Source organism: Pongo abelii, chromosome X (genome assembly GCF_028885655.2).
Source record: "Pongo abelii isolate AG06213 chromosome X, NHGRI_mPonAbe1-v2.0_pri, whole genome shotgun sequence".
In the NCBI taxonomy this organism is placed as follows: Eukaryota; Metazoa; Chordata; class Mammalia; order Primates; family Hominidae; genus Pongo; species Pongo abelii.
The window spans coordinates 117084310-117108313 of NC_072008.2; the positions used below are offsets into that span (position 1 = coordinate 117084310).

The 24004-nt window shown below is 37.0% G+C and overlaps 1 protein-coding gene across 16 annotated transcripts in view; it reads left to right on the forward strand.

Moving 5' to 3' along the window:
• The window catches only part of PAK3 (p21 (RAC1) activated kinase 3), a 297720-nt gene that overhangs the window by 249643 nt on the left and 24073 nt on the right, over positions 1-24004 (forward strand). For all 16 annotated transcript variants that reach the window (XR_010138925.1, XM_054544144.2, XM_054544143.2 and 13 more), the window contains 5 exon segments: positions 11873-11921; positions 12257-12369; positions 14049-14166; positions 15594-15693; positions 16194-16390. Coding sequence is in view for 15 of the 16 variants with exons in the window: in XM_054544144.2 (XP_054400119.1) it covers positions 11873-11921; positions 12257-12369; positions 14049-14166; positions 15594-15693; positions 16194-16390 (577 nt within the window). In the remaining variant the exon portion in view is untranslated.

A 24004-nucleotide genomic window follows, 5' to 3' on the forward strand; every position in this document is an offset into this window, starting at 1 on the left:
TTTGTAATTCTGACAGGTACTCTCTATGAGCATCCAAAACTAGCATTAATTGAGAAGATATTAACCTAATATATCCTTTCCAAACTGTATTTTATAGTTAAAAATAAATGAATATGGATAAGTACCAATCACATGAAAGATTTTTATAAGAACTTGCATATAAGGCAGCTCCATTTTTATGAGGAAAAATTGGGAGGAGAAAACCCTTATCTTGCATTTGGGTATATATGGTGCATTTCTGTGCATCCATGTATGTTTGTTGTAGGTATATTTTTAGCACAAGTGGTAACATACTATATATATCCTTTTTTATTGTGTTTCTGTGTTTTAGAGATGGTTCTATGTTTGTACCTCATACTTTTTAAACAGATGCAGTGCTTTGTTATTTGAATAGTACCATAATTTATTGAAGTAGGCCCTAAATGGACATAGATATTTAATTTGTTTTTGATGTTTTGCTATTATAAACAAGGCTTCTGTGAAGATCCTTACAAATAAACCATTTTATACAAAGTTATCATTAGAATAGATTCCTAAAAGTGGAATTGTTATGTAAAAGGATATGTGCATTTTTCTTTCTGAGTTACCCTCCTTAGGGGTTTGTTTATTTAACACACCATCAACAATGTATGAGAGTGCCGGTTTGCCTGCACCTTTGCCAACACAGCTGTATTCACTTATTTGGGATTATAGTACTATAATAAAAACACCCCCACACTGACTTTTTTAAAAAGGAAAATAAATAAGAAAGGAACTCTAACAAGAAAGCATGTGGCAAAACAAAAGGCTATCCTGAAGAATTAATTAGCCAATGTAGTCCATGTCTTTATAATGCCAAAGTATCTTTGTTACATGTTATATCTCTCCATAGGTTAGATTAGCTATGCAGCTATGTTTGACAGAAAGTGACAATGAGAGCATTTCTTGAAATCATTTTTCTCTTACACGTAGATATATATCTGGGCAAAGGAATTTTGTCTAACATCTGGATCTTTGTCAATCATATCATTATATAGAATGATGATATGTTCAATTCATCAATAATTGCTAACAAATTTTGCTACTAGCTCATGCGTAATCAGGCCCTCAGTCCCCGTCTCTCTAAATTAGTTTTAGTTTTAGGACTACAGAAACTAAATATATAATGTTAGGTATTTTTCAGACTTATCTCTGCTACTCAGTGAGAAGCCCCTTTCTTCTTACTCTAACATGAAAGTCTCATATTGAAGATGAATAGCTTTGAAACTTATTTCTTAAAAGACTTGTTGAATAACAGTGTCGTTTAGAGAACCTGACAAAGCAGTGTATACCATAGAACTCAGAGTGCTGAGAATAAAACTTCTGATTTTTTTTTTTTTGGTTGTTCAGGAAACTATGGGCAAGAGTGGTGTCTAGTGTGTTTATAGAAGTGATTCTTTGGGTGGACCACCCACCCCAAAAGTATTTGCTTCTTCATCGGATCTATTTTGGGCCACACAAGGTAGAACACTGCTATGAAGCACTAAATAGATGTAGTCTGAGTTCTATAAAAGGCTTTGTGATGTAGGAGATTGGAAATACATTAGCATTTGTGAAGAACAATGTTTATGGAGCAATGGAAGATGCTCTTTGTTCTACTTAATGCTCTTAAATGCACTGTGTTGTGTGCTGTCCCTTGTAAAGAAAGATGATGCCACTCAATCAAACACCATTAGCAGAGTTTGAACGTTAAGTTGTTTTTTCCAGCCACAGTAATGAGCTTGTTTTAAGCCACCTGCCCCCCTTTCCTGTCCAGGCCTCTTGAATCCAATGGCACACACTGTGAAACAGCTGCTTAGATTTAATGTTGGAGTGAGTAGCCGAGAGTTATCTGGCCTTTCCAGGGATTAAGCCTTGTAATTGTGGCCTCATTATCACTGGACTATATCCCACCGAGCTCCCTGGCCCCACACCCATAATGTGTTACAGCTCTCTTTAAAATTAGATGACCATGAATACGCTGAGAAAAGTCATGCCCTAGCTAAAGAACAGAAAATTCCCTGTTCTGATTTATAATCTTAATAATTAAAGACTATACCATCTGGCCCCGGCTACATTCTGTGTACTTAGAGCAGTACTGAGATGATAACATGATTTTTACATAATTTTCTTTTTTAAATTTAGGGATACATTTTTTAGAAGTAAATTACACAAAGAAAAACGCCAGAACTCTGTCTTTGGAAAAGTTATTGCATGTGATGGTAACACCATTCCTGAGCCCCAAAGAACACATCTCTCAACAAAACAAGTAACTATATGGTAGTATCAAACTATATATATATACATATATAGATATATAATCTGTTTGTTTTTATGTCAGGTGCATTAGTATAGTGAGACAATATCTAGATAGAAGCCTCTAAGTAGTAACTTTTTTAATATTCAGCAAAAGATAAAGTCTGTTTCTGAAAACTAACAGCAGTTCATTTTCAGCCACATGATCAATCTTAATTGAGTCAGCAAACAGAACAACAACTTGTGTGTGGTTATACCAAAGGAATAAAACATACCATGTCCTGGGACAAACTAAATGGCTTGTGGACAAAGTGAGTAGAAAATTAAAGGCAAGATAAACATTTTGGGGAGGCGGCTTAGCATAACAGGTACAAACATGAGCTTTGGGAAGTACCACACTTGCACTTAGCACTGAGGTAAAAATGCTAAAGATCTATAGCAAAACATGAAATGGTGATTAAGAGCATGGGCTGTGGAGAGAAAGTAATGCATTTTTAAGCTCAGCTGCTGATTGTGCAACTTTAGGCAACCTACTTAACATTTCTTTGTTTCAATGTCCTCATTTGCAAAGTGAGGAAAATCTAATTTATCTCATAGAGTTGTACAGGGTGGGCATTAAGTGAGATCATTACAGAGAGCTGCAGAGAGTATGGCTCAGTAAGTGAAATAGCCTTTTTAGAGCAGCAGCAGCAATAGGAATACATGTAAAAAAATAACCATTCTATATGGGGTTTAATCCCTGACTATGACCTCATTAGCACCAGATTTATATTTGTAAAACCTTAATGGGAATTTTGCCTATCTTTCTGGCTCCCTCATTCTTATTCCTACCAGATTCTTCTTGGACTTCATTGAGCCTTTAGACCTCTTGCCCTTTTCGTTTTCTCCCAATATATGAGCTTCTTCCTAGGCTCACTTCTTTGCCCTTCTTTTCCTCTAATCCATTTCCATGCTGAAATCAAAGTGACTTATCTAAATTATTAGTCCTACCATGTTGCTGCTTTTACAACTACTCATGATCATGGCTTGACATTGGCACTTGGTGGGAAACATCAAAACCTGGTTAAGATTCCTGATAATGAGACTGACCTGCTTTATGAGGAAAAGGGAGAATTGTGAATTGTTTCTTTCTGGACCCTTCAGGCTAGATGCCAGTGTTTCCATTTGAGTAGTAAGCGCTTGGCCATATCAGGGAGAGACGGTTGACAAAGCATCTAATGTGATGCCAAGAACCCAGATGTACTTATCGCATTTTAATTGATGATGGGTCCCAATGGTTGAGAAATCTGTTGGTTTAGTATTCTTTAATCATAGCATAGTTAACTGAAAGATCTCTAACTTCAAGTTAGGAGACCTTTGTTACTTACTTGCTGTGTTATCGTGGGCCTATCCTTCCTGCTTTCTGGGCTTCAGATTTCTCATTTGTAATGAGGAAGTTAAACTGGATGTTCTCTATTTTCCTTTGAGTCCTGATAATGCATAATTACTTTGTACTATCTGAGGGACTGAGATTTGGAATAAAAACAATACCTATCATAAAAGCATGTTCTTCCTACAGGAATCTGGCTTTAATATAACTGGAATGGAGTGATAATAGGTATCAATGTAATTAAATGTTTAGCATAAAAATCAAATTGACAGTGTTGCCCATTTTAGCACACCAGACCCAATACACCGGAGAATTAGGAATTTTAACCCCTATCTTTGTCAGTTTGAGTTTTGGCCTCCTTACATCCTATAGTGCTGCATGACACCGACTTTTTTTTTTTTTTTAATTATACTTTAAGTTCTGGGATACATGTGCAGAACGTGCAGGTTTGTTACGTAGGTATACACATGCCATGGTGGTTTGCTGCACCCATCAACCCGTCATCTACATTAGGTATTTGTCCTAATGCTATCCTTCCCCTAGCACCCCACCCCCCAACAGGCCTTGGTGTGTGATGTTCCCCTCCCTGTGTCCATGTGTTCTCATTGTTCAACTCCCACTTATGAGTGAGAATATACGTTGTTTGGTTTTCTGTTCCTGTGTTACTTTGCTGAGAACGATGGTTTCCAGCTTCATCCATGTCCCTGCAAAGGACATTAACTCATCCTTTTTATGGCTGCATAGTATTCCATGGTATAGATGTGTCACATTTTTTTAATCCAGTCTATCATTGATGGGCATTTGGGTTGGTTCCAAGACTTTGCTATTGTGAATAGTGCTGCAATAAACATACATGTGCACGTGTCTTTATAGTAGAATGATTTATAACCCTTTGGGTATATGCCCAGCAATGGGATTGCTGGGTCAAATGGTATTTCTGGTTCTAGACCCTTGAGGAATCGCCACACTGTTTTCCACAATGGTTGAACTAACTTACACTCCCACCAATGGTGTAAAAGTGTTCCTGTTTCTCCACATCCCCTCCAACATCTGTTGTTTCCTGACTTTTTAATGATCGCCATTCTAATTGGCCTGAGATGGTATCTCATTGTGATTTTTGATTTGCATTTCTCGACCAGTGATGATGAGCTTTTTTTCGTATGTTTGTTGACCGCATAAATGTCTTCTTTTGAGAAGTGTCTGTTCATATCCTTTGCTCACTTTTTGATGGGATTGTTTTTTTTCTTGTAAATTTTGTTTAAGTTCCTTGTAGATTCTGGATATTAGCCCTTTGTCACATGCATCCATTGCAAAAATTTTCTTCCATTCTGTAGGTTGCTTGTTGACTCTGATGATAGTTTATTTTTCTGTGCAGCAGCTCTTTAGTTTAATTAGATTCTATTTGTCAATTTTGGCTTTTGCTTCCATTGCTTTTGGTGTTTTAATCATGAAGTCTTTGCCCGTGTCTATCTCCTGAATGGTATTGCCTAGGTTTTATTCTAGGTTTTTTTTATGGTTTTAGGTTTTACGTTTAAGTCTTTAATCCATCTTGAGTTAATTTTTGTATAAGGTTTAAGGAAGGGGTTCAGTTTCAGTTTTTTGCATATGGATAGCCGGTTTTCCCAACACCATTTATTAAATAGGGAATCCTTTCCCCATTGCTGTTGTAGATGTGTGGCATTACTTCTGTGGCCTCTATTCTATTCCATTGGTCTATATATCTGTTTTGGTACCAGTACCATGGTGTTTTGGTTACTGTAGCCTTGTAGTATAGTTTGAAGTCAGGTAGGATGATGCCTCCAGCTTTGTTCTTTTTGCTTAGGATTGTCTTGGCTATAGAAAATTTCAGGCCAATATCACTGATGAATATTGATGCAAAAATCCCCAATAAAATACTGGCAAACTGAATCCAGCAGCACATCAAAAAGCTTATCCACCACGATCAAGTCAGCTTCATCCCTGGGATGCAAGGCTGGTTCAACATACACAAATCAATAAACGTAATCCATCCCTTAAACAGAACCAATGAGAAAAACCTGATTATCTCAATAGATGCAGAAAAGGCCTTCAATAAAATTCAACACCGCTTCATCCTAAAAACTCTTAATAAAGTAGGTATTGATGGAACGTATCTCAAAATATTAAGTGCTATTTATGACAAACCCACAGCCAATATCATACTGAATGGGCAAAAGCTGGAAGCATTCCCTTTGAAAACCAGCATAAGACAAGGTTGCCCTCTCTCACCACTCCTATTCAACGTAGTGTTGGAAGTTCTGGCCAGGGCAATCAGGCAAGAGAAAGAAATAAAGGGTGTTCAGATAGGAAGAGAGGAAGTCAAATTGTCTCTGTTTGCAGATGACATGATTATATATTTAGAAGACCCCATCATCTCAGCCCAAAGTCTCCTTAAGCTGATAGGCAACTTCAGCAAAGTCTTAGGATACAAAATCAATGTGCAAAAATCACAAGAATTCCTATACACCAATAATAGAGAGCCAAATCATGAGTGAACTCCTATTTACAATTGCTACAAAAAGAATGAAGTACCTAGGAATGCAACTTACAAGGGATGTGAAGGACCTCTTCAAGGAGAACTACAAACCACTGCTTAAGAAAACAAGAGAGGACACAAACAAATGGAAAAACAGTCAATGCTCATGGATAGGAAGAATCAATATCGTGAAAATGCCCATACTGCCCAAAGTAATTTATAGATTCAATGCTATCCCCATCAAGCTACCACTGACTTTCTTCACAGAATTAGAAAAACTACTTTATATTTCATATGGAACCAAAAAAAGACACCACCAACTTTTAAAAATTAAAGTGAATCAATGTTTTATTTTGTAAATACATGCATGGAGATATTTTGATATACCCCAGGCCGTTGCAAAGCTCATCTTTGGGAATCAGCACAACATAGTTGGCATGAAGATTGTTTCCTTGGGAGTATACACTACTGTGCTTCAGTTATTACAAGGAGAGTGCTTCCCAACTTCACCAAGATCCCTTCAATTATTTGTCTTTGTAAACCCTAGGTTATAAATAATTTGGATGATTGAACTGTGTTTATTAATAGTTTATTTATTGTACTTTATTAAGCAAAAATACATATAACTGCTAATTAAAGCTTTTAATCATCATGTGATATCCAACATAATTACAAGTTGATATAGTTCTAGCTAAAAGGAAGTATATGTGATATTTGAATTAACTGTTCTCAGGTAATTGTCAATTTTTTGTTATGAATTTTGAAACATCAAATAGCTTGAAAACTCCCAGATACTTACGGAGCTTCCTTATGATTCACACAGTAGAATTTGAGAATGTAATGAATATGTTAGGAAATAACCAAATAATAATTATCATTATTGCTAATATTTACTGGGAAATCACTATATGCCAGAACTATATACATTTAATCCTCCTTTAATCCTAAATCACAAAGAAACTAAATTACTTACCCAGAGTCTGACAACTATGAACTAGTAGGACTTGAACCAGGGGAGGTTTGAATGAATGGGAGTGAGGACTACTGTTCTCAACCCAGCAGTGAGCAATGAGAGAGCTTTAATAGATGAATCTTGAAGGAAGTTGAGATCTCTTGAAGGAGAGATTCATATTTATACCCGTTGAATTTTAAATTGTTAGAATATGGAAAAGCATCAGAACTGGGGTACAGAAATATGTTGGGGGTGCTAAGACAGAGCTGGGGAAAAGGTGGTAAATTTTAATTTGCAGGTTAGTACCTGAATTTGTGCATTCGAGTTGAAGGTTGTGCAAAGGCTAGAAGTTGGTCATAGCAGGGAGTTCCAACCACCTAACAACATGTTTGGTTTGGGGGGATTGGTAAGTGTGGTAGGAGAGGATATTACAATTTTATGACAAGAGAACCAGGGTACAGGGTAGGGAAATGCATATATATATATACACATTACACAATTGCATATATGGAGTAAGCGGGGAGGGGAGGTGAGGAGAAAGGCTCATTTTTAGTTAGCAGCTGGTGCTCTAGAGTTTCAGGCTATTTAAACCTCTGTGGATTAGTAATTTGTAGCAATTTTATACCCCTGGATGCCGTAAATCCCAGGATATTGAGATTCCAGTGTTAGAACTCTAGCAATTTTAATACAATGAAATGCTGAGGGTGCTGGACGACCAAAAAAAAAAAAAAAAAAAAAAAACCCACGAATTTGAAAGGTAAAGCTCTGAAAATGTTAAACATGAATCCCCACTTGCACTCCAAGTCAATCACAATTTTAGCCCTTAGGACAGTGGGAATGGGCTTGGGGGTTAGGGAGACAGGGGTGTTGAATAACAGAAAGGGCACCTGGGCAAGCATTTTGGGCCTCCCTCCCTAGCTTTAACTGGGGCAACTCCCAATTTATTTGTTTAATATAATGAGGGTTTCTTCATACAGTTTCATTTGATAAAGGTGTTCCAACTTTCAAAGAAAAGGGTAAAACCACTTCCCTAGGGGGGAAGAAAGGATGTGGAACCTCTAAAATATGTTCCAATAGTTTACCTCAGCCTCTGTCCTTTTGGAAATAGGGGCAGATGTTAGCAAGGATGCTTTGGCTGGGAGGTTGGGATGGGCCAACTAATAGTTCGGTGTATCAGTCATCCCCTTCTGTGAAACCAATAACAATAGCGGCAACAACAAATGATGATAATAGCAGTTACCATATAGGCATCAACTCTGATCTGGCACAGGGCTAAATGCTTACATAGATTGTGCCATGCAATTCTCTACAGCCCTGTGAAATAGGAACTATTATCTCATTTTGCAGATACTCTCACTCTTTTGCATCTAAAGGAATTGTGCATGTGGCCTAAATACATGTGAATAAACCAGAGTCACTTTTATTTATTTATTTTTAAATTTTATTTTAGATTTAGGGAGTACATGTGTAGGTATGTTACCTGGGTATATTGCATAATGCTGAGGTTTGAGGTACGAATTATCCCATCACCCAGAAGTCAGCATAGTACTCAACAGTTAGTTTCTCAACCCTTACCCTCCTCCCTCCCTCCTCACTCTAGTAGTCCCCAGTGTCTATTGTTGCCAGCTTTATGTTCATGAGTACCCAATGTTTAGCTCCAGCTTAGAAGGGAGAACATGTTGTATTTGGTTTTCTATTCCTGCATTAGATCACTTAGAATAATGGCCTCCAGCTCCATTTATGTTACTGCAAAGGACATGATCCCATTCTTTTTATGGTTGCATAATATTCTGTGGTGTACATGTACCACATTTTTCTTTATCCAATCCAGCATTCTTGGGCCCATAGGTTTGTTCCATGTCTTTGCTATCATGAATAGTGCTGCAATGAACATGCAAGTGCATGTGTCTTTTTGATAAAGTGATTTATTTTCTTTTGGATACATACCCAGTAATAGGATTGCTGGGTCAAATGGTAGTTCCGTTTTAAGTTCTTTGAGAACTCTCCAAACTGCTTTCCACAGCGGATGACCTAATTTACATTCCCTCCAGCAGGGTATAAGTGTTCTCTTTTCTTGGCAGCCTTGCCAACATCTGTTGTTTTTTGACTCTTTAATAATTGCCATTCTGACTGGTGAGAGATGGTGTTTCTTTGTGGTTTTGCTTTGCATTTCTGTGATGATTATTGATGTGGAGCATTTTTTCATATGTTTGCTAGCTGTCTGTATGTCAAAAGGCATTTTTAAATCATATTTTGCAATTAGATTTAAGTAGCTTCTCAGGACTTATTGCGGCTGAAATATACACCAAGTCGAGGTGATCTATTCCTTTGAACTAATTTAGGACAAATCACAAACCGGGCTCTGAAGTCAGGGATGTTTGTTTGCTTATTCCAAGAGCAAAGTGCTTTATTTAGATTTAAGTAGAAGAAATGTTTTCTTCACAGAAAGGAAAAGTCATATTGGCATTGCATGTTTGCTTTAAAAGATTTTTATTAATTTGTTCATTCAACAAATATTTATTGGGCACTAACTGTGAGCTCTGAGCCCAGAATCTCACACTTACAAAAGTGAGGAAATGATTTGTCTGATATAAGCCTCAAGCCTAAGAAATTTCTAGAATTATCAAATCCTGGTTTAGGTGGAACCTATTGATTAAGTGTGATTTTTCAGCCTAGTTCCAATCGATATTTAGAAATCCAAGCAGAGCGAGGAGGGTAGTAGAGTTGTAGATTATAAATCACAGAATTAAAGAACCTTAGAAATAAAGTACCTCATTTCCTGTACTTTAAAAGCAAGAGAGTCAGACAGACATGGGTTGTTAACTGTGTAACCTTGGACAGGTAGCCTCTCTGAGCCTCAGTTCATCATATGTAACATGGGAATAATAGCATCTGCCTTATAAAAATATGGTAAGGATTACATAAGATAAATTATCTAAAGTTCTTAGTGTAGTGTCTGACATATACAACATACTCAGTACATGTTTACTGTTATTGTGATACCTGTTTTCCATGTGAGGGGACTGAAACTCAGTGAAAGGAAGTAACTAGCTCAAAGTCACATAGCTTGATGATGTTAGGACAAATATTAGAACGCAGATCTCTACTAATAGTCAAATATGCCTTATACTACACACCGAGTTTACTCCCTGAGAGCCAGGTCATATACACTTCCTGGACCTGTGAGAAATATTTGGGCTAATCCAAGGAGAAGGGAAAAGAATGACAAGGAAGTGCCTAACATAAGAAAATAATTCCTGGACTCAGAAAACAAAACAGCAAGGATGAAATAGAGAACAAGAGAGAAATAATTACCAGAAAGTTTACAGAGCAATGTTGGAGCATTACAACGCGTAGTCAATCACAGGACTGATCTCTGTTCTAACTCCTTTATTCACTAAAAGCGAAATTGACTTTTTTTTCTTTTTCTTGATGGTGGTGGTGGAAGGTGGTTTAGAATGCATTTGTGAGTCATAGAAAGTTACTGTGAATTCAGCTTACTATACAATTTCTATTTGCAAAGCAAGGGAACCCCATAAATGAAGTTAGAATGGAAGCAAGAGTACTGCTAAGATATAAAGAATTATTATTCTTTAGATATAAAGAAATATAGCAAATGATATATAAAATGAAATATAGCAAATGATATTTCTTTTTATAGATAAAAAGAAATATAGATATAAAGAAATATACCAAATATTTATATCTAAATGTTTTTTAGATATAAAGAAATATAGCAAATAGATATAAAGAAAAATCATTATTGATTTTTTTGAGACATGGACTGGCTCATTATTAATTTTTTTGAGACACCCAGGCTGGAGTGCAGTGGCACAATCACAGCTCACTGCAACCTCGACCTCCTGGGCTCAAGTGATCCTCCCATCTCAGCCTCCTGAAAAGCAGGGACTACAGGCATGTGCCACCACACCTGGCTAATTTTTAAATTTTTCATAGAGACTGGATCTCACTGTGGTGCCCAGGCTAGTCTCAAACTCCTGGGCTCAAGCAATTTTCCCGCCTCAGCCTCCCAAAGTTTTGGGGTTACAGGTGCAAGCCACTGCACCAGGCCCAGAAATGACAGATTTTAAAAGAATATTGGGCTGGAGTGACACCTCATACTAGAAGTTGTTGAGAAATTTAGTAAAAATAAGAAAACAATGGCTCAATAGTAAAGTCATGTTGCTATTGCTTCGTGTAGCTATAGTACAGTACAGCACTGAGAGAGATTGGTCTTTAGATGAAGATGGTCTTAAAAATTGGAAATATATGAAAAGAGCCACTCTGTTTCTATACTAAAAGGGAAGGTTAATTTATACTTGCCTAAGCAAAAGATGATATATTCTTTCCTAAACTATTCTTCAGTTTAATGAAAGGCCTGCAATGTTGGTTATTACAAGATTCAAGAAATATTTAGGGGATTCCAGGAGTTTCCTAAAAGAAGCAGGGCCATTTTGCTTAATTTATTACTGCATAGTGCATGACACTCAGACTGGTGCCAGAAAGTCTGACCGGAGTTCCTAGTCCACCACAAGGGATACATTGTGATTGTTTCAGGTGCATTTGCTGTATAAAAAGATTGTTCCAATATTGTACACTTAAAAATTTGTTAAGAGGGTAGATCTCCTGTGAAGTGCTTTTTTAAATCACAATAATAATTTTTTTAAAAGGTTGTTCCTTTTCTTACTTCATAATTTTGAGTTTGCTAATTTTCCTCCCCTCAAAATAATTACATTTTATTTCGAGTAAAATATATTGGTAACAGCTTGATTGCTTATTCTTTTGATAATTTTCACCTTCACAGGGCATCAGGCACTGTTTATACAGCACTAGACATTGCAACAGGACAAGAGGTAAGTGCTAACGTTCAATCCTGATTTTTATTTTCTTTTATTCATATTTATCAGTTATATTCTTTGATGGCAACTTCGCCTAAAAAAAAATGGGTAGCACTGGGTTGACATAGGTGTTTACTTCCTTGGTGCCCAAAGCCTCTGAAGTGAGTGGTTTACCCATGATTAACCAAAAAAAAAAAAAAAAAAAACAAAGTTGGGGGCATGAGTTTGTGGCACAGGGAAAGAGCTTAGTAAATAAAGAATGTATGTTTCACTCTATGTCCCCTAAAATATGAATATTCATGTTTATTATAATGATTGTAATTCATTCTTATATTTTAATTGCCATTCAGGTGGCCATAAAGCAGATGAACCTTCAACAGCAACCCAAGAAGGAATTAATTATTAATGAAATTCTGGTCATGAGGGAAAATAAGAACCCTAATATTGTTAATTATTTAGATAGGTAAGTGTTTTGTCTTATTATGTACTTATATTCTTTGTGGGATATCATTTTTTCTTGGCAAATTACTTTATTTGGGATTCGTTCATTTAACATTCTGCAAATATTTCTCAAATGCTACAGTGTAGTAGAGTATTAGATCTGTTGCTAAACTTGCACTCACTTAGCTTTGTCCACATATCAGACACTTGAAGAAACATTTTATGGTCTTGGTTGTAAACATAAGAAGTTTGTATAATTTCATTTTGAGAATCATAGCTCCATTTTGGCAGAAAATAGACCATTGCATATAGGAGGGAGTAGTGGTGTTTTAAACATTAAATCAAGTGTTTGTCTGGAGCCAGTACAATTTCTGGGAGTCTAAGTGAAGAAGGCTGACTACAATGGCCCTCTACAGTGGCTTTAATGGGTGCTTTGTGATTAACTGACAGTGAGGTCTAGGGAATTCAGACTTTAATCTCAAACCTTTTTCCTAAACCTGGTAATTAATGTCTCTTTATCAGTGGTATTAACAGTGTGTTATAAATAGGTATTTAAAGGCAGCACTAACTCTTCACTTGTGGTTAACATCTGTCCCATTCAATTTCAAAAAGAGTTTGTTTAGTACCACTGTGCTGTGTTCTCTGGAGGGGATACAAAGAAACTAAATCTAGGTCTTCAAACTCAATAAGCTTAAGATACTGTTTTCTGCTTTTTGGGCCAGGTAGACCAATGTTACAGAAGAAGGAAAAACTGGGAGGAAAAAAGAGGGTTAAATTTTACAGTCTTTTTTTTTTTTTTTTTTTTTTTACAGAGTCTTGCTCTGTCGCCCAGGCTAGAGTGCAGTGGCGTAATCTCAGCTCACTGCAACCTTTGCCTCCTAGGTTCAAGCAATTCTCCTGCCTCAGCCTCCCAAGTAGCTGGGATTACAGGCGTGCACCACCACGCCTGGCTAATTTTTTGTATTTTAGTAGAGACGGGGTTTCGCCATGTTGGCCAGGCTGGTCTCAAACTCCTGGCCTCAGGTGATCCACCCACCTTGGCCTCCCAAAGTGCTGGGATTACAGGCGCGAGCCACTCCACCCGGCTGCAAATTTTACAGTCTTGATCAGTGTCTCCTAAAGTGTAACTTAGGAGCCACCTGCAACAGAGTAACCTAAAGTCGTTCCGTGTTTGTAATTTTGCAAAAACAAAAAAAAACAATGCATTTGCACTTGTAAAAAATTCAGAATTCTAGGCTGCTTTCCATAAATAATAAGATGAGGACTGTGAATTTTTGGTTTTAACAAGCTTTCCAGGTGAATTTTATGGACACCACAGTTTGAACACCACTGGATAGAAAATCTTGCTTCACATTGATATGGGTCTTAGGGCAGGGTGGGAACATTGGTTTCATTCCATTTCCCATAATTCATCTTTCTTGATAAGCAAGGTTTCAGAGAGACCTGATTGTACTGCTAAAGTGCCTTCAGATAGTGTCAGGTGATTTGAATAACCTCATGCTCTCTTTGCCTGAATTATAGGGCTCTGGTGACCCTTGGCTCCATATTATGATCACTTGGTGTATGTCCCTCAATACCTTCTCAAAGGTAACGGGCATAGCACAACTCAGAGTTGACTTCTATCAGAACTGAGGCCTGGGAATATCAGAGTCGCCAGTTTTTTAGCGTCATAAGGCAAAGTCTTTTCTTTTCTTGTTATAGCTACTTGGTGGGTGATGAACTATGGGTAGTCATGGAATACTTGGCTGGTGGCTCTCTGACTGATGTGGTCACGGAGACCTGTATGGATGAAGGACAGATAGCAGCTGTCTGCAGAGAGGTAAGCAAATAGAGCATTTCTAGCTGAGAAGAACACCGAAATTGGCAGTTCTTCATTTCTGATTATTCAGAATGTTTGTATCATCAAAGTAACAATAGTAGAACTTTTCCACTGAAAACAATTGGAAAGGCCAACTTCAATTTAAATTCTGTCCTGATAGCACTCCCCAGCATCACCCTTCTGAGCCCCTTGTTTATTTTAGCTGCCTTTTGTGAATCTTTTAGTTCCATTATGCCATTCGTGAGGTGCCATACCTAAACCCACATGCTGTAGTTTCCGTGAACATGGGAACCAGTGATATTGGCATAGCACTTCTTTTTAATTTGGGGAAGTTTTTACATGATACTTATTTTATCCTGCGTGTGTAATATGAGCCATGTAAAATAAATTATATTTTCATCATTTTTAGAAGGCAATTTAAACAAGGTCCTCCCTCAGGCCAGAAAGCAGTTGCTTTCACAGTACTATCTGAACTTCCCTTACAGCCCCCAAGTGGGCCTGACGGTCTGTCTCTTTTCCAGTAAGTGTCATACTCCTAAGGGGTTTCAAACTAAATTAAAGAGATGTTATTATATTTATTTTGTTGAATATTAAAAAACACACACACTTTTTACTGGAGTCTCATCTTAGGCATTATAATCTGTCCCATTTATTGTGGTGAGGTTTTCTATCAACAAAAGTAGGAACTCTGACTCACTGAAACTTGAAAACCAATGATAGAAAAACAAAACTAAGTGATATCAGCTAATCTTTGCTTGTTTTTTTTTTATAAGTTGTTCACTTAAATTTCCTCCTTCCTTGCTCTCCTCTCATTATCATTTCCCCCACCCCACATATCCACCAAACATACATGTTTTCTATTCATGCAATAAATCAAACTTACTACCCTGAGCCTGTGGTTTCCTTCTTCCGGCATTACACTGCAAAGGCATTTCCAAACAAGTGCCTACAGTTACTTCATAGCCTAGAAGTGGTTCCCAAACCTGACTACCCATTAGAAATAGTTTGGGGCACTTGTTTTAAATGCAGATTCCTGGGTTTCACGCCAGAACTTCTGAATCAAATCATGCCATGTACAATGAAGCTTACCACAGCTATAGAAGACCAAGCTGAATCCTCCAAATAACTGGGCCAAAGTATATTAATTGGTTAGTTTGGCTGTATTATTGATTGGTGCTATTTATCACATTATCATTCTTCATGTCCTAGTCTGATGTGTCAGCCATCATACTTAGCATGTATAATGCTAAGTGGCATCATTGATGTAAATGGTAATGTGACTTTAAAGTGGTGTTGTTAAAGCATTCAGTAATCGATTTCACTTGACAATATAAAGTTATATCCCTGCCCAAAATTTATCTATAAATAAAACTTAGTATTAAAAATTATTTGTGATATAATTAGAACTTTTTTTTCTGATTTAATAGTGCCTGCAAGCTTTGGATTTCTTGCACTCAAACCAGGTGATCCATAGAGATATAAAGAGTGACAATATTCTTCTCGGGATGGATGGCTCTGTTAAATTGAGTAGGTATTTTGGTTCAGGTGGTGTTAGAGTATCAGGGAATTTCCGTTCTTTTATTGTATATCTTAAGAAGATAATGGTTACTGAAAGTGATTTATTTGAAAGAAGTTACAGCCCAGTTTGAAGTAAATAATTTTCCTAACACTGTTCCTGAATATTGTGATCACATTTTTTGGATTTAATATTTCAGAATTTCTAGTGACTTATGGAATGAATAAATGACAAATACCTAATTAGGAAACTGAAAAATTCTGTAAGTTTGAGAAAACAGTGATGAGGGGGAATTAGATTGAAGTCTATTAAAAATGACATCACGTTAGTCAATTATTTCAGACCTTCTTAAAATCAGGACCAGCTGAGACATCAGTTAACAAAAAGGTATGAGCTAGGCAGTTGTGGAAACTCAGTGTGTAGCAAAGGAAGGTACAGCCATGTCTGTAAGTGATATATTGTAAAAGGACAATAATTTGGGCTTATTTTAACTGGCTTTTCTTCTCTGCAGCTGACTTTGGGTTCTGTGCCCAGATCACTCCTGAGCAAAGTAAACGAAGCACTATGGTGGGAACTCCATATTGGATGGCACCTGAGGTGGTGACTCGAAAAGCTTATGGTCCGAAAGTTGATATCTGGTCTCTGGGAATTATGGCAATTGAAATGGTGGAAGGTGAACCCCCTTACCTTAATGAAAATCCACTCAGGGTAAGTCAAAGGAGAAGTCAGTTACTTTATTCCTAGGAAAGAAGAAAGGCCAAATATCATTTCTGGCTTCCACCAAAAGTGACCAGAATTGGCTCTTTTCTGAGACCAGTAACATAGAAGCACCAAGTTATAATTTTCAAATTTACTGTAAGCTTTTTAAAGTTTATCTTACAATGTCTCCACAGTTTTCCTTGTCTTTTTCTTTCTTTCTTTCTTTCTTTTTTTTTGGAGAAAGAGTAACTACCCTTTTTTTCTCTTTTTCTCGCTTAATTCTTTTTTCTTTCCAACTTTCATTTTAGGTGCAGGGGGTACATATGCAGGTTTATTACATAGGTAAATTCCATGTTGTTGGGGTTGGTGTACAGATTATTTCATCTCCCAGATAATGAATGTAGTACCCAATAGGTAGTTTTTAGATCCTCAGACTCCTCCCACCCTCCACTCTCAAGTAGGCCCCAGTGTCAATTGTTCCCTTCTTTGAGTCTGTGTGTACTCAATGTTTAGCTCCCACTTACGAGTGAACATGCAACATTTGGTTTTCTGTTTCTACATTAATTTGCTTAGAATAATGGCCTCCAGCTGCATCCATATTGCTGCAAAGGACATGATTTCATTCTTTTTTATGGTTACATAATATTCTATGGTGTATATGTTCCACATTTTCGTTATCCAATCCACTGTTGATGGCCATCTAAATTAACTCCATGTCTTTGCTACTGTGAATAGTGCTGTGATGAACATACACGTGTGTATGTCTTTATTGAAGGACAATTTATATTCCTTTGATTATATACCCAGTAATGGGATTGCTGAGTTGAATGATTTATATTCCTTTGGGTATATACCCAGTAATGGGATTGCTGAGTTAAATGATTTATATTCCTTTGGGTATATACCCAGTAATGGGATTGCTGACTTGAATGATAACTCTAAGTTCTTTGAGAAATCTCCAAACTGCTTTTTACAGTGGCTGAACTAATTTACATTCCCTCCAGCAGTGTATAAGTATTCCCTTTTCTCCTGAACCTCGCCAGCATCTGTTATTTTTTGACTTTTTTTTTTTGAGACAGAGTCTTGCTTTGTTGCCCAGTCTGGAGTGCAATGGCGTGATCATGATCTTGGCTCACTGCAACCTCCGCCTGCTAGGTTCAAGTGATTAGTGCCTCAGCCTCCCAAGTAGATGGGATTAGAGGCACGAACCACCATGCCTGGTTAATTTTTTATATTTTTGGTAAAGAAGGGCTTCACCATGTTGGCCAGGCTGGCCTCAAACTCCTGGCCTCAAGTGATTGACTTGCCTTGGCCTCCCAAAGTGCTCGGATTACAGGCATGAGCCACCACACCTAGCCCCTTTTTGACTTTTTAATAATAACCATTCTGACTTGTGTAAGATGGTATTCATTGTGGTTTTGATTTGCATTACTCTGATGATTAATGATGTGGAGCGTTTTTTCATATGCTTGTTGGGCACATGTATGTCTTCTTTTCAGAAGTGTCTGTTCATGTCTTTTGTCCATTTTTTTTTTTTTTTTAGTTTTTCTTTTTTTTTTTTTATTTTTTTATTTTTATTTTTTTCTTTTATTATTATTATTATACTTTAGCTTTTATGATACATGTGCGCAATGTGCAGGTAAGTTACATATGTATACATGTGCCATGCTGGTGCGCTGCACCCACCAACTCGTCATCTAGCATTAGGTATATCTCCCAATGCTATCCCTCCCCCCTCCCCCCACCCCACAACAGTCCCCTGCTATAAAGACACATGCACACGTATGTTTATTGCGGCATTATTCACAATAGCAAAGACTTGGAACCAACCCAAATGTCCAACAATGATAGACTGGATTAAGAAAATGTGGCACATATACACCATGGAATACTATGCAGCCATAAAAAATGATGAGTTCACGTCCTTTGTAGGGACATGGATGAAATTGGAAATCATCATTCTCAGTAAACTATCGCAAGAACAAAAAACCAAACACCGCATATTTTGTCCATTTTTTTAATGGGGTTGTTTGATTTTTGCTTATTAATTAAGTTCCTTATAGAGGCTGGATATTAGATCTTCGTCAGATGCATAGTTTGCAAATATTTTCTCCCTTTCTGTAGGTTGTGTCTACTTACACTATTGATAGTTTCTTTTGCTGTGCAGAAGCTCTTCAGTTAAATGAAGTTCCATGTGTCAATTTCTGTTTTTGTTGAAATTGCTTTTGGAGTCTTCATCATGAAATCTTTGCCACGGCCCATGTCCAGAATGGTATTTCCTAGATTTTCTTCTAGGGTTTTTATAGCTTTAGGTTTTGCATTTAAGTATTTAATCCATCTTGAGTTGATTTTTGCATGAGATGAAAGGAAAGGATCCAATTTCAATCTTCTGCAAATGGCTAGCTAGTTATCCCAGCACCATTTATTGAATAGGTAGTCCTTTCCCCACTGTTTATTATTGTTGACTTTGTCAAAAATCAGGTGGTTGTGGGTGTGTGACTTTATTTCTGGGTTCTCTCACCTGTCCTATTCATCTATGTGTCTATTTTTGTACCAGTGCCATGCTGTTTTGGTTACTGTAGGCTTGTAGTATAGTTTAAAGTCAGGTAATATGATGCCTCCATCTTTGTTGTTTTTGCTTGGGATTGCTTTGTCTATTGGGGCTTTTTTGGTTCCACGTGAATTTTAGAATAGTTTATTCTAATTCTGTGAAAAATGTCATTGGTAATTTGATATGGACAGTATTGAATCTGTACATTACTTTGGGCAGTATGGCCATGTTAAAAATAATGATTCTTCCTATCCAAGAGCATGGAAATTTTTTCTATTTGTTTTTGTCATCTCCGGTTTCTTTCATCAGTGTTTTGTAATTCTTGTTGTAGAGATCTTTCACCTTCCTAGTTAGCTGTATTCCTAGGTATTTTATTTTTTAGGGCTGTTGTGAATGGGATTGTGCTATTGATTTAGCTCTTAACTGGACGTTGTTGGTGTATAGAAATGCTACTAAGTTTTTTAGCATTGATTTTGTATCCTGAAACTTTGCTGAAGTTGTTTGTTAGATTTAGAAGCCTTTGGTTTTCTAGGTATAGAATCATATCATCTGGGAAGAGAGATAGTTTGATTTCTTCTCTTCCTATTTGGATGCCTTTTATTTCTTTCTCTTGCCTGATTACTCTGGCTAGGACTTCTAACATTTTTCTAACATGCTTTGATTGTATTTTTAATGACAAGGGTCTTTAAGATTCCTTAGTATAGCTTTCTAATGTAAAATACATGTAGCTTTTTTTTTAAGTGAGATGTGGGGAGAAAGTACTTTTATTACATGACATGGTTAAATGATCAATCTAAAAAACACTTGCTTTATAATTACTTTAACAAAGTAAATAAATGCCTTTCCAGAACAGCTGTAATTTTTAAATTGGATTTTCCTTCATTATCAGTAATGATTTATTGATTAACAACAGCTTGGTGGGTATTGAGTGGAACACAGAGATAGACATAGTGCCAACCTGGTGAAATCACAAACTTAATTAGATTGTCAAGTAGAAAATGATTGGAAACAGTTTCCGTTTGGTAACTCACTTTGCTACCACAAAATCAGAGATTTGATCTTCACGTGATCTTGTTATCCCTGCAAAGAGAAAAACTTCATTTCACAACCTAATCCTATCATCTTATTGCGGAGATGTGCTGTTGATCATGAGGAGGAAAGGAAAGAGGTACGAAAGAAATGCTTACTCAGTGCAGAAGTGAGCAATAGGTATTTTGTTGTGTATAGCCCAACCGTGAGCTATTAATAGAAGCTGTGTTTTGTGTACATAACAGGCATCACATTGTTTAAAAAAGAAAATATGCACAGATTCAAATTCTACTCTCAAAGTTCATGCACAGTGCTAGTGTCATAGGCATCTTGTATATTGCCTGCATCATTACCACTAGGAGTCTAAAATTGAATTGTACCCTTGGTATGCCAAAAAAAACCATTGTTCTTAGTAAATGGTTAAGTGTTTTCATATAAAGCTTGCAAAATCCATATTCAAACCAAATATATGCGGCTTTCTATGCATGTAAAGAGACCTATAAACTAACTGTCTAGTTGTTTTTGCAGTTAAACATTTTGTATTTGGGAGCTGCATTCCCTATATATGGAGAGGAGGACAGCTTCCTCCTGGCTTTCTCCTAACTCCTCTCTGGTACTTGGTCTCTTGTTTTATTCCCTGTGCTGATTAGAAAACAACAGATATGAGGGAATGCCCTAATGAATGCTATAGGCTATTTCTCTGATCTCATGCAACAATCTGGAAATGAGATGTGCACATTGATTAGCTGCCTTCAGGGCTGAGTGGAAAAGAAGGGGCATTTTCCCACCGTTTGTGGGTTAGCCCTCCATGGATTTAATCAAGTCCACCCCTGGCCTATGGTCCAGCGCATCAGGATAATTACATGGGCTTTTCCTTATTGTTTAACCACCTTCACCCATTAAGAAATCGCAGTGAAAGAACACATCAGACCTCTTGTTTCTATGGATTTCCTCCCCTAAGTCTTTGGAGTTTGGAGGCACTAAATGGATTATGGCTATTTTGCTTTCTGCCTTCTAATGAGTAATTTACAGCCTGCAAATTTTAAGGATTAAACAAATGGCTCTGTAAAACAACTAGTCTCGGTAATGGATTTATTACCTTCTTCAATTCCCCAATTACAATTGATCTCTCTTTAGCTAGGCTGCTAATTATTAGAAAAAGGAAACAAGTTTTAATCTTTATAGGCATCTTCTAGCCTAGGATTAGAACTCACAATTAACAGCTTGTATCTTAGATGCCACCACCTGATATCTAAACAAGTACTTGCAGATTAACAAACCACAAGGTTCAGGAAGCCTACATTAAGTCTGCAACAAAAAGACCTGTCAGAAAGACCACCCTGTTGAATTCTACTGATAAGGATTTACTCTAACTTTGCTAATTACTCTCTGTATGTGTGATAAACCTTCAATTAATCAATCAACAAGCCCACATAGAGCTAGCCCTATTCTAATTTTGTCTCTTCTAGGCATCAGGTGTACTTTTTTGGTTTTGATTTCAAATATGTTTTCCTAATGTTCTCTTGAAGGAAACACAATGTCTCAGGCTATATGCCCTTATTTGGAATCTTTAAAATGTAGTCGCTGAAACCATGGGGAGATTGGAGAGAAAAAAGATCTAACATGAGCCTATAGGGAGCAGCGATTTCTTGGATCCTGGTGCCCAGGCCATATGTGGGGAAATAGAAAATAATCCAGAGCTTTAAGAGGAGTATAAAAGAGTGCCAGATTAGTCCTTTCTTTAATATCCTTCCAACACTACAACCCATCCACTATTGTGTGCTTTGAGGTGGAAAGAGGTAGAAGGAAGGAAGTGAAATAAGTGGAAGAAAGACAGAGTAGTAGAGTACAGAGTAGCATGTTGATGTGAAAAATTTTGGTCCTGTAGTCAGGCAGATCTGGGTGTGTCCTGGCTCTACAACCTGCAAGTTCTGTGACTTTCTGCAAGTTACTTAAAACCTTTCTAAGCCTGCTTCCTATCTGTAAAATGAGAACTATGTCTATCTTACAGAGTTAGCATGAAAACTAAATGAATAATATATGTAAATCACCTACCACAGTGTCCAGTTCATTGTAGGAAAAAAATATATATATTTATTTATATGTATGAAACGTATATATGGATAGTAAAGTAGTAAGATAGGAAAAACAGAGAAAGGATGTTTAGAGGGTTTTTTTTACCCACTCATGAAGGGAGGTTGGATTCAGCACTCTCTAAGAACATATCCTTCATGAGAGTGGCACACCCATCTACTCAAGGAATGGAGGGTTTTGCACAGTTCGGTACAATTACCATGAACAGGTAACACTGAACAGAAGTTCAAGGTGAAGTCTGGGGCTATACATTTCAAGGTCATTTATGTTTCACTGTGAGTTTTTCTGTGTCTCTGTTGTATCAGTTCCAGCTGAGCAGACCCTTTATGAATATTGCCTATTAACATATTATTGATGCAATGAATTAACTACTTTTCCCCTTAGTTAGAAAGTGGCTGAGATTTTTTAATGTAAATTTTGCTATACTAATTGACCTAATTTGTTCATAAAATGCCTTTTAAAGGTCAGAGAGTTATTAATTGTACTGATGTTATAAGGCTGGTACCCTTCCAGAGAGAGAGGACACAAGCTTCTTACTGTCCCCCACTGCCTGAAATCTTTGTACTCAACATAATTGGCCTTGGACATGTTGTTCTGTGACCTATAGACAGTTTTAGTGCAGCCTCCAATAATTAAGTACCTTGTTCCTTCTCTTTGCCAAAGTGACTGGGGTTAAAAATCTAACTTTCCCTGTGGATATACAAATCAAATGTTACTGTTCTGCTGATATCATCAACTTTTTTGTTAATTGAAGGCTTTAAACAACTGTTATTATAATAACCTGATGCTAAGTAAGGAGACACAATCATTTTTGTCAAACAAAACTTTGGTCTATTTCCTCAGCACCCAGAGTGTGCCCCTTTATTAACTTTGCTTTTACATGTAATGGGGCTATTCTTATCAACAGGTTTTGATGGAATTTGTTATTTGTGAAATGTAAAAAAATGACGTCCACTTGAAGTCCCTACTAGACTCTTTGAAACACCTTTTATGGTAATGTTCCAAATCTTTATCCAAGTTAAAATAGATTTTAAGTGTTCTCTTTCTATCCCTTACTTGAAACATCTGTGAAGCTGTATCGAAGACTGGATCGCTGGAAGACAGTTATTGGTATTACTGCTAAAAACAATATGTAGTATAGTATGTGAACCACAGACCCTATATCAGTGGATCTCCTTGGTTGCACATTGGAGTCATCTGTGGAGCTTTAAGAACCAGTGATTCTAGGCCCCCATCCTCAGGGAAAAATGGCAATCAGGAAATGTCAAATATCAATGTGGCAAGCCCTTTATAGAACACTGTCCAGCCTGGACAACAATTCGTCATCACCCCTCTTTGAACATGGTCGTCCAACCAAAAAATAACTATCATTTTACTCACATTTATCCATTTTGTCTAAAAACTTATGAGTAATACTATAAAAGCCTAACTGAAGTCCTGATGTGCTTTATGTCATTCTCTGATTTACCAGTTGAGTAGCACTATCCAAAAAGAGATGACATTAGTTCAGCAGATGCCTCCATGATATGCTATTTTGCAATTTTGCTTCTTCTGAAAATGGAGTTCATCATTAAAATGCGCTAGCTGCTGACCGAGTAGCTAGCATATATTAGTGCATAATAAACCCGTCAGTCTGACTACTCATGATTAGGAGTGCATTACCTATATGGCAAGGGAGAAAGGAGGACAGAAATCTAAAATCAGACCTCTTATCTACACTAGTAGGCTTCCCACTTCCCTTTTCCTCCACTTAAAGCACTACAGAAACGTTAATTGTTCTTATTTCTTCTTGTGGGAACAGGGAAATTATAATTGGCTTATATGGCTAGAGAAGAGAGTTAAGCAGAATAAGAGAATCTCTAGTAACTGAAAAGCAACTAAAGGCTAAACTGTTTCTAGATCCCTCCAAGCACTGGGACTTTGCTGTGGATTGGAATGTCTGGGTTTGA